At 38.2% G+C, this 12,369-nt stretch overlaps 1 protein-coding gene across 4 annotated transcripts in view; it reads left to right on the top strand.

The window, feature by feature from the left end:
* VMP1 (vacuole membrane protein 1) overlaps nt 1–12,369 on the top strand; it is a 139,617-nt gene that overhangs the window by 97,304 nt on the left and 29,944 nt on the right. For all 4 annotated transcript variants that reach the window (XM_055257860.2, XM_055257861.2, XM_055257862.2 and 1 more), the window contains one exon: nt 9,786–9,866. In XM_055257860.2, the coding sequence (XP_055113835.1) occupies nt 9,786–9,866 (81 nt within the window). The remainder of the gene's footprint in view (nt 1–9,785; nt 9,867–12,369) is intronic.

Here is a 12,369-nt window from a genome sequence, read left to right as displayed (position 1 = left end):
TTTCTTTGTTTTACAATCACTTTATTTCAACAATATCCCTATTTTTTTGGTAATTCTAGAATTTATTTCCTAACCAGAGTCTTTATCCCATGACCTTATTATGTTATAATTCAACAACAATAAATAATGTGTGACTTAAAAATATGCTTCACTTGGCTGGGCGTGGTGGCTCACGCCTGTAATCCCAGCATTTTGGGAGGCCAGGGCAGGAGGATCACCTGAGGTCAGGAGTTTGAGACCAGCATGGCCAACATGGTAAAACCCCGTCTCTACTAAAGATACAAATATTAGCCGGGTGTGGTGGCAATACCCTGTAATCCCAGCTACTCAGGAGGCTGAGGCAGGAGAATCACTTGAACCCGGGGGGCGGAGGTTACAGTGAGCTGAGATCCTGGAGGATAAGAGTGAGACTTCCTCTCAAAAAAAAAAAAAAGCTTACTCAAATATGCAATATTAAAATATAAGCAATTACTTTAGTGATATTGTTGAGGAAGTCAACAGTAAGAATATTTTGTTCACTTTGAATTCAATTAATGCTCTATATTTTTAAATTAAAATAACTCATAGAGCCCTGATAATGGGTAGAAAATAGTGATTAAGACACTTTACTTTGTGTTCAAGAAAGATTTGAAGTTATAACTGCATTACAGAAAATTTTACATTACAGTTTCTATAAAGATAATAGTAGGGCCGGGCGCGGTGGCTCAAGCCTATAATCCCAGCACTTTGGGAGGCCGAGGCGGGCGGATCACGAGGTCAGGAGATCGAGACCATCCTGGCTAATACGGTGAAACCCCGTCTCTACTAAAAATACAAAAAAATTAGCCGGGCGTGTTGGCGGGCGCCTGTAGTCCCAGCTACTCGGGAGGCTGAGGCAGGAGAATGGCGTGAACCCGGGAGGTGGAGCTTGCAGTGAGCAGAGATCGGGCCACTGCACTCTAGCCTGGGGGACAGAGAAAGACTCCGTCTCAAAAAAAAAAAAAAAAAAAAAAAAAGATAATAGTTAATTGTATAGTGTATTTCATTTTAGAAAATATTTAATGATACATTATTAGGGTCTTAATAACAAGTTATTGTTTCAGACTCATTATCTACTATGCTGAAAAAACTTAAATTATTAAGTCATCGTGACAGGTCATTCCATTTCTGCTTAATAGAGTTTTCATTGCTTGGCATGCATATTTGAGTAGCACACAGAAACCAGCAAGTAATTTTTAGGTGGCACAAGAGCTTCACAAATAGACTATATTTTAACATAAATTTCCATTACACATGAGGAATCAGTATTGAAACAGTTGCTCTGAGGCTTTTAATATTGGCTGTGAAATCACTTCAGCTCCAAATCCAAAAGAAAGCATTATTAGCTCAGTAGTTTTAATATATATAGTCATATACCACATAATAGCCTTTCAGCCAGTGATGAACTGCATGTCTGACAGTTTATAATGGGGCTGAAAAATTCCCAGCACCTAGTGACATGGTAATGTAGCACAACACATTACTCACGGGTTTGTGGCGATGCTCGTGTAAACAAACCTATTACGCTGCCAGTCATATAAAACTATAGCACATACAGGCTGGGCGCAGTGGCTCACGCCTGTAATCCCAGCACGTTAGGAGCCTGAGGTGGGCGGATCACAAGGTCAGGAGTTCGAGACCAGCCAGGCCAGCATGGTGAAACCCCGTCTCAACTAAAAATAACAAAAATTACCTGGGCCTGGTAGCGCGTGCCTGTAATCCCAGCTACTCAGGAGGGTGAGGCAGGAGAATTGCTTGAATCCAGGAGGCAGAGGTTACAGTGAGCCGAGATCGTGCCATTGCACCCCATCCTGGGTGACAGAGCAAGACTCCATCTCAAAAGAAAAAAAAAAAAAAAAAAAATATATATATATATATATATAGCGCATACAGTTATGTATAGTACATAATACTTGATAGTAAATGAAATGTGTCATTGGTTTATATATTTACTATACTTAGTTTTATCTTTTGTGTGTATGTTGAAGGGGGGGATCATCTTGCTCTGTTGCCCAGGCTGGAGTGCAGGGGTATGATCAACGCCCACTGTAGCCTCAACTTCCTGGGCTCTGGCAGTCCTCCTGCCTCAGCATCCGGAGTAACTGGGAACACAGACATGCATCACCACACCTAGCTAATTGTTTTTTTTTAAATTAGTTATAGAGACTTGGTCTCCTTATGTTACCCAGGCAGTGCTCGAAGTCCTAGGCTTGAGTGATCCTCCCATCTCAGCTTCCCAAATTGTTGGGATTATAGGCATGAGCCACTGTGCCTGGCCCAAAATATCTTATATACCATATTGTATTTGTACCTTTTTTATATTTAAAGACATATTTAGGCCGGATGAGGTGGCTCATGCCTATAATCCCAGCACTTTAGGAGGCCGAGGCAACCGGATCACCTGAGGTTAGGAGTTCAAGACCAGCCTGGCTAATGTGGTGAAACCCCAACTCTACTAAAAATACAAAAATTAGCTAGGCATGGTGGCACTCACCTGTAGTCCTAGGTACTCTGGAGTTTGAGGTGTGAGAATCGCTTGAACCCAGGAGGTGGAGGTTGCATTGAGCCAAGTCATGCCACTGCACTCCAGCCTGGGCGACAGAGCGAGACCCTGTCTCAAAATAAAATAAATAAAACAAAATTAAAAAAACATGTTTAGATGCACATATACTTACCATTGGGTTACAATTGCCTACAGGATGTAGTACAGTAACATGTTGTGGAGGTTTGTAGCCTAGGAGTAGTAGGCTATACTATATAGCCTAAGTATGTAGTAGGCTATATAACATCTAGGTTTGTATAAATACACTGCATGATGTTCACACATCAATGAAATCGCCTAACAACTCATTTCTTAGAATATATGCCAGTTGTTAAGCCACACATGACTGCAATGGGTTATAAAGGCAGGTAATTTAAACTTCCATAAGATATTAACCAAGTACACATTTATCTTCAGTAACATTGCATTGGTTTTACATGTTCAGGGATTTTCTGTTGCTTTTATTTCATTTTTTTTATGTCACCCAGGCTGGAGTGCAGTGGCACGATCTCGGCTCACTGCAACCTCTGCCTCTCGGGTTCAAGCGATTCTCTTGCCTAGGTGTCCTGAATAGCTAGGATTACAGGCACCAGCCACCACGCCTAGCTAATTTTCTGGGTTTGCTTTGTTTGTTTGGTTTTGAGAAAGAGTTTAGCTCTTGTTGCCCAGGCTGGAGTGCAATGGCACGATCTCAGCTCACCACAACCTCTGCCTCCCGTGTTCAAGCAATTCTCCCACCTCAGCCTCCCAAATATCTGGGATTACAGGCATGGGCCACCACGCCCGGCTAATTTTGTATTTTTAGTAGAGACGACGTTTCTTCATGTTGGTCAGCCTGGTCTGGAACTCCCGACCTCAGGTGATCCGCCTGCCTTGGCCTCCAAAGTGCTGGGATTACAGGCGTGAGCCACCGCATATGGCCTTCTGTTGCTTTCAAAGAGATCTTTTCATATGGCTTCCTCGTGAAAATGAAAACGTTTACTGTTACTGTTTGAACATAAAAGTTACTTCATACATTTACATTCATGTTGACATCATTAGATTCAAAGATTAATATTTTGCAGACTATTATTAGCCTTGTAGTTTCTCTTCTCTGTCAATCATAAATATCTTTCTTAAGGAAAAGAAATGTGAAGCAACAATGGTACAGGCATATTCATAGTTTAAGACTTTGTCTTTCTGTATTTAATCTTGAAATTCAGTGATAAGGAATTGCTGTGACTTTTTTTTTTTTTTTTTTTTTTGAGACGGAGTCTCGCTCTGTCACCCAGGCTGGAGCGCAGTGGCGCAATCTCGGCTCACTGCAAGCTCCGCCTCCCGGGTTCACGCCATTCTCCTGCCTCAGCCTCTCCGAGTAGCTGGGACTACAGGCGCCCGCCACCACGCCCGGCTAATTTTTTTTGTATTTTTAGTAGAGATGGGGTTTCACCGTGGTCTCGATCTCCTGACCTCGTGATCCACCCGCCTCGGCCTCTCAAAGTGCTGGGATTACAAGCGTGAGCCACCGCGCCCCGCCGACTTTTTTTTATTAGTCTTGTAGTGCTTGGAAAAATGGTTCTTGCATCTCCTGTTTCAGAAGCATAATTGGTTTACATATATAATCACTATGGGTTGTAGTAGGAAAGGTAATTTATTTACCTATAATTGGTTTTATTTTTGTGAAAAAAGAAAAGTAGAAAATGATTTGTAATTGCTAATTGTAAATGCATGCTTCATATTTAAGTAGACTTAGAGAATGAAACTGTCATCTCAGGCACTTAAGCTGTGAAATAGGTAAAAGTTGTGAAATGTAAATACAGAGAAATGGAACTAATAAACGGTGTTTGTTTTTAGTTTATGGATTTTTGAAAAAGTGAAAAATGACATGTGAGGAAGTAATCAAATTGGACATGCTACATTGTTCCCACAATACTCCAAAACTATTCAAATGAAATATTAATTTTTTTAACATTTAACAGGAACATTGAATACCTAACATACAATTTGTTTGTAATCTTTTATTTAGTTTTTCTTAAAAATATTGTTTATTATTGGTGTGTATTTTTACTTAGCTTTTTTATTTTACTTGGACTAAAAAGAACAGCAAAATTTGTTTAAAATTTTTTTTTAATTTTATAAAAGAGATTTTTTATGTTTTGGTTTAGCTTTTCGGTGGTGTTAGGTGTGTGAGTAATAGAGTCAAGTTTATTAGCAATATACATAGAATAAAATTCTCATTATAAAGGCAAGTGAGAATATATATATTTTAGTTCATAGACAATACTATTCTAAAATCACCATAAGAGCCGCCAAATTATACAAATAATTAAAAAATATACTGAAGTTGTTTTTAGAAAAACAAAGAACTTTTAAAACTACAGAGCAACAGGCCGGGCGCGGTGGCTCACGCTTGTAATCCCAGCACTTTGGGAGGCCGAGGCGGGCGGATCACGAGGTCAGGAGATCGAGACCACGGTGAAACCCCGTCTCTACTAAAAATACAAAAGATTAGCTGGGCGTGGTGGCGGGCGCCTGTAGTCCCAGCTACTCGGAGAGGCTGAGGCAGGAGAATGGCGTGAACCCGGGAGGCGGAGCTTGCAGTGAGCCGAGATTGCGCCACTGCACTACAGCCTGGGCGACAGAGCCAGACTCCGTCTCAAAAACAAACAAACAAAAAAAAACCTACAGAGCAACAAGGAAAGCAAAATTGCACATAACATATAGAACATTTTGGATAATAAAAGAATAATGTTTTCAATAAAATTATTACATAAAGCTGTTAAAACCGTATAACTAAGTTTTATACATATGGCTTTAAAGGTAAAATATGGGCCTGGCGCACCGGCTCAAGCCTGTAATCCCAGTACTTTGGGAGGCTGAGGCGGGTGGATCGCCTAAGCTCAGGAGTTTGACACCAGCCTGGGCAACACGGTGAAACTCCATCTCTACTAAAAATACAAAAAATTAGCCGGGCGTCGCGGTGTGTGCCTGTAGTTCCAGCTACTCAGGAGGCTGAGGCAGGAGAATCGCTTGAACCCGGGAGGCAGATGTTGCAGTGAGCCAAGATCGCGCCACTTCACTCCAGCCTGGGTGACAGCGAGACTCCGGCTAAAAAAAAAAAAGTAAAATAAATTTAAAATAAGAAACAATAAAATATGTTCGTGTTTATGAAATCTAAACATTAAACATTAGTTATTTTACTATTCTAAAATACCAATACAGTGCTTTCCTGGTTTTGTTTTCATTACACTGGCAAGGAAAAAAATCAAGAAAATACTGTCCATCAAACTGCATATTATGCTAATGTTTATTTTCTTGAAATAAAAACAACTGTGCAGACTTCATATTAATATAATTTCAGTAAATGTTTGTAGATTATTTGATATATAATGTAATTTAAATTCTGAGAATATTGTGAAAGACCTGGAAAAAAATTATGGGAACTGAAAGTAGCATGGTCACTGTGTATGTTAAATACATAATAAAATTTGTGAAATCCTTTTTCAGTAGATGACTTTCACTCTTTTTAAAAAATAAAGCTCTCCATTAAAAAGGCACTTTACTTGTTTTCCTTATAATACATGCCAGCTTCAAATTTAAAAATTAAAAAAGGTAAAAGGAGGTTTCAGCTTGACGTGTTTGGATAGATTAACTCTTTTTGCTCAAAAAAAGATTGTTGAACCTCCCTTAAGGATAACTAATGAGGAGCACCCAGGCATCTGAAAGAACAGGAAGTCTATTTTTTCTTCTTGCCTAATTGCCGTTAAGCAAAGATACTCTTCCCTAAAAGGGAAAAATGGCTCCTTACTTGTTATTCCTCTTCGTTAGTAATGATCACTGTGTTTTGACCTCTTTTCAGGATGTTTTTTAAACCATGTTTTCTTGATCTTCTGTAGTCTTAAGTATCTTTGATATTATTAGGTGATCTGCATAATGTTTAATCATTTTTTTCTTTATATAAACCGGTTGGTATAATTATACCTCTTTTCTTATTTAAGTTTGTATGTGTATATATGATTCTATAGAGTAGAAAAATGCCATCAGTTTAAAATGATGGCACAATCTTAGTCACTTGGTTTAAATAAATAGAAAATTCTAAAGCCTTAACATTAAGATAATGCTCTTTGGCAAACTCAAAAGCCAAAAAAAAAAAAAAGGAAATTAATAGAAAGCAGGACACCAGACCTTCTAAATACAATACTTGTTGATCTTGTCTATATCATTTAATGTAGAAAAACTAATTTTCTATAATTGTGTCTATTTAAGGTGACATTAATGCTGATAGAAAAATATTCCCACATATATCTGACTTGGAAAACTTATGAAAATTGTGCTGTCTTTAAAATAAAATTTGTATGTTTTTTTGTTGTTTACCTTTTCTTGGCAATTGAATACAATCTTCCCTCTCATTAAAAGTGGATTTGCTATGAAAATTTTAAGGGCTGTAAAGGAAGGCATTTTCCTGATTTTATATATTTAATTCTTGTGCTATAGTAATTAAAATTTCATAACTTCATAGTATCTGTTGATACTTTAGACAATTAAAACATTTTTTACCAGTTTTTATTTAGTGCTTCAAATGGATTATAAACTTAGTAATTTGGGGACTAATTGTATAAATTGTTAAAAATAAATGGATTTTGCAGAAGGATAGGATTAGTGAAAAGGAGCAGTAAATAATAATAAAATGTAATAGAAGTAGAAATGTAATTTGTTTTTAAAATAAGCTATATAGGAAAACTGATTGATTATATATTCTTAAATGGTTTTAAATCAATAAAACTCAGTATTTCACACTTAATGCAATAGATGCTAAGAAAAAAATTAACCTTCAGCTAGAAATCTAAATAAAAATAGAAAATACCCTTTGCTGCAGTAGTTCAGTTGTTTAAAAATATTAAATCTGAGGCCTGGGGCAGTGGCTAAATGCCTATAATCCCAGCACTTTGGGAGGCTGAGGTGGGAGGTCAGGAGTTCAAGACCAGCCTGACAATATGATGAAACCCCCTCTCTATTAAAAATACAAAAATTAGCCAGGCATGGTGGCGGGCGCCTGTAATCCCAGCTACTTGGGAGGCTGAGGCAGGGGAATTGCTTGAACCTGGGAGGCAGAGTTTACAGTGAGCCAAGATCATACCATTGCACTCCAACCTAGGCGACAATAGTGAAACTTTGTCTCAAAAAAAAAAAAAAAGTCTGATATAACTGATTTAGTGAAAAAGTAAGTCTAATCCCAAAAAGAAAAATTAATAATTATCTCTTTGGAAATAAATTATAAAATTGCTAAATTTTGTTGTAGAATTTAACTAATGATTAACTTTGAGAGCCTATGTATTTGGACTTGAAAGTGTTTATATTGACTGATCATATTTTTTTTAAAGATAGTTTATTGGTTTGGTTTCTTTGACTTTCTCATCATCTTCAACAAGTAGAGTTAGGTTTTTTGTTTGTTTGCTTTAATTTCAGTATTAACTACTGTGGTAACTTGGTAGGACTATTCTACACAATATTATTTGTCAAAATGTTTTTGTAAGGGGATACACAGATTCTGTGCCAATTACAGAAGTATATTTTTCAACTAGTTTGCTTTTCTGGCTTTCAACTTTGTTTCTAATCTCTATGATAGATCTGTCCAGCTTCTTTTTTTTTTTTTTTTTTTTTTTTTTTTTGAAACAGAGTCTTGCTCTTGTCGCCCAGGCTGGAGTGCAGTGGTGCAATCTGGGCTCACCGCAAACTCTTGCCTCCCGGGTTTGCACCATTCTCCTGCCTCAGCCTCCCGAGTATCTGGGACTACAGGCGCCTGCCAGCATGCCCGGCTAATTTTTTTTATTTTTAGTAGATACAAGGTTTCACTGTGTTAGTCAGGATGGTCTCGATCTCCTGACCTTGTGATCTGCCTGCCTCTGCCTCCCAAAGTGCTGGGATTACAGGCCTGAGCCACTGCGCCCAGCTGGAGCTGTCCAGCTTCTATATTCTCTTTATTGTCTTTTAGAAAGTTGGGCTAAAGTCCGAGTGCAGTGGCTCATGCCTGTAATCTCGGCACTTTGGGAGGCCGAGGCAAGCAGATCACCTGAGGTCAGGAGTTCAAGACCAGCTTGACCAACATGGTGAAACCTCATCTCTACTAAAAATACAAAATTAGCCGGGCGTGGTGGCAGATGCCTATAATCCCAGCTACTGGGATTCAAGAGAATCACTTGAACCCAGGAGGCGGAGGTTCCAATGAGCTGAGATCGCACCATTGCACTCCAGCCTGGGCAACAAGAGTGAAACTCCGTCTCAAAAAAAAAAAAAAAAAAAGGAAAGTTGGACTAAAGAGAGTGGAAGAAGTTCTATGATATGAAGACTTATTAATAAAGCATTTACACACATACAAAAAATAAAGCATTTACACATTAGCTCATTTTTTTGTCTTATGAACTGTTTTCATTGGAATTTGGATTCGAATATATGCCATTTCAAAACCAGAGAAGAATTAAAGTCAAATATTTGTAGCATCAACATGCTGAAAGAACTAGCCAGCCGAATGCATGTTTCAGCATGGGAGGAGGTAACAGAGTGAAATAAAAAGCACTGATTTCACAGTCTTAATATTGAATCATGTCCTATCTTTGTCCCTAACTGACGTTATGATCTTGATCACTTACCCTTTCTGGGCTGCAGGTTTGTGGTCTATAGGTTGGGTATACTAATATCCACTATACCTATATACCAGAATTGAAGGCTCAAATACAATCATGGTGAGAATGTTTTACAAAACTAGCACAAGCTGTGCAAATGTAGGATGTTCTTTTGCTTCTGGGATAATGAATGCTTACTTATTGCCACATAACTGTTTTTTCCATCTTCTGGCTAGTGATCGGCAGAGATGTCTTCATGAAGTCTGGCAAATTATAGAAGAGAGGAAAAGGTAGATGTTGTAGGCCAGTGTTTCCAGAATAATAAATTGGTTCATGGTTAGTTTACGGTATTTTGTTAATCCCTAGAATATCCAGAGAGAATACTAAATTTAAATTTACAGTGTTTTGGTTTATTCTTAAAATGTGGTAAGAGCTTAACTTTAAGGATGTAATATTCTATCATTATTTTACTTGTGTTTCAGTGAACAACCTACTATAATTTTTTTCATCATTCATCTTATTAATCAGTGTCATCAGATTGTGAGATCTTTAATAAACTCTAGAAAGAACCATCTTTCCTTCTTTTCCTACTTTTCATTAATGTTTCTAAATTTGCCTTTTTACAGGACTTTGCCTCCCGGGCCAAACTGGCAGTTCAAAAACTAGTACAGAAAGTTGGATTTTTTGGAATTTTGGCCTGTGCTTCAGTAAGTGAATTGTGTTAAAACGGAACTTTTACTAAGTGGTAGTGTTATATTTTGATCCATATATACTCCTGAATTAACAAAAATGCTATCACTTTTATTGGGTATGTAATTTTGTGAATCATTCACCTTTTTTTTTCTTTTTTCTTTTTTTTTTTTTTAAGATGGAGTCTCCCTCTTGTCACCCAGGCTGGAGTGCAGTGGCATGATCTCGGCTCACTGCAACCTCCATCTCCCGGGCTCAAGCAATTCTCCTGCCTCAGCCTCCCTAGTAGCTGGGACTACAGGCATGCACCCCCACACCTGGCTAATTTTTATGTTTTCAGTAGAGGCAGGATCTCATGTTGCCCAGGCTAGTCTCAAACTCCTGGGCCCAAGTGATCCACCTGCCTCAGCCTCCCAAAGTGCTGGGATTACAGGCATGAGCCACCACACCTGGCCCATTCAACTTTTTTTTTTTTTGAAACAGAGTTTCGCTCTTGTGGCCCAGGCTGGAGTGCAATGGCACAATCTTGGCTCACTGCAACCTCCACCTCCCCGGTTCAAACGATTCTCCTGCCTCAGCCTCCCAAAGTAGCTGGGATTTCAGGCGACCGCCACCACACCCAGCTAATTTTTTTGTATTTTTAGTTGAGACGAAATTTCACCATGTTGGCCAGGCTTGTCTTGAACTCCTGACCTCAGGTGATCCACCCACCTCAGCCTCCCAAAGTACTGGGATTACAGGCGTGAGCTACTGCACCCAGCCCAATTCAACTTATTAAATGAGCTGTTTTCTGTTGAATATGTTCACATCTTGTTTATTGGCTTTTAAGTATTTCATCATGTAGTGATGACTTCAGAACTAAATGGCTTAAATCAGTAAGAATAAAAGAGACAAAATCCATTCTTCCCATGAAGAATATACTACATTTAACCAAATTAAACTACATTTAACCAAATAAGGGTGACTTCGTTCTTTCCTCAATTTTATAGATAAGAAGTCTTTTTCCAGAGTTTCAAGTATTAGTTACAAGGAAGAATTTATATAAAACCTGCATAAAGCGATGTTAGCTCAGGGATACTCTGATTTATGTATCTTAAATCCTTTTTTTGTTTGTTTGTGTTTTTTTTTTTTTTTGAGACGGAGTCTCCCTCTGTCACCCAGGCTGGAGTGCAGTGGCATGATCTTGGCTCACTGCAACCTCCATCTCCCAGGTTCAAGCGATTCTCCTGCCTCAGGCTACCCAGTAGCTGGGATTACGATCATGCACCACTACACCCAGCTAATTTTTGTATTTTTAGTAGAGACAAGGTTTCACCATGTTGGCAAGGCTGGTCTCGAACTCCGGACCTCAAGTGATCTACCCACCTCGGCCTCCCAAAGTGCTGGGATTATAGGCGTGAGACGCCACGCCCAGCCTACATATCTGAAATACTTTAAATTCATGTTCATTTCAACATGAGTTGGAACCTTATGATAAAGGAAAAAAAAGTTATAACTCATAGAATTATGAGAGTCACATGAGCAAATATAACAAATAGCAGGTGTAATGCTGTGTAAATGATATTATCATATGGTTGTAAGAGATGAAAAAATCCTAAAGCATTTGAATTTGAATGAGAAAAACAAAAATGAGTCATTGAATCCAAGTGTTAGTAACAAAGGAATACTTGAATTCTAATTTAGTCATGTCTTTTTTAAAGACCATATGTGACAAATATTTTTTAAATAACTAGCCTTTTCTTTCAAAGTTCAAAAATGAAATTATATAAATTAATTGGCTTATTAATGGTTCAGCCAACAGCCACAAGATCAGAGTACTTTCATAGGAGAAGAATGGATGAAGTGCTCAAAAACAGCTTGTGGCTTCTTTGCATTTTTACATGAAATGTCTTTTAGCATTCTTAAAATGTGGGAATGTTTGGAAAAGGTATTTGTTGTGAATCACTTCTTTGTCTGGGACTGTGTATTCAAAACATCTGAATCTGTGTGATCTCATATTTCCACACTTGATCTTCTTTATAAATTGTGTCACATGGCCCTCAGACTTGGTCTCTCATAAAATACAATACAAATTATTAATATTTTATGTTGAGAATAACAGCACATCCACCCATACATGTATTTGAGAATTTATTAAAATATTTGCTAATAATATAAGTGCTTTCCAGATAATATTCACATTTCAAGCTAAAGATTTTAGAACCCTAACTGCTGAAACAATCTTAAGGCTCTTTCTTCACTCATACCTCACCTTAGAAAACAGCCACCAAATATCCAGGAATCCATTGAATGGGATTAAATTCCTGCAGGTCCACTAACTTTATCCAGTTCTCATGTGATGGGCACATACACAAACACACACACAGTGCCTTAGCCATGAGTAATATAAGCAAAAGGACACCTTGGTTTGCTGTGAGCACATTGAACACCTAAGGTGAATATGAGACCCAGCTTCTAGACACATTAGGATGTTTGCCTGACCTCCTTTTGAACAATCCGGTAGTGATCAAGGAAACCATA

This window comes from Symphalangus syndactylus, chromosome 20 (assembly GCF_028878055.3).
Source record: "Symphalangus syndactylus isolate Jambi chromosome 20, NHGRI_mSymSyn1-v2.1_pri, whole genome shotgun sequence".
Taxonomy (NCBI): Eukaryota; Metazoa; Chordata; class Mammalia; order Primates; family Hylobatidae; genus Symphalangus; species Symphalangus syndactylus.
This window is presented reverse-complemented; position numbering and strand designations above follow the sequence as displayed.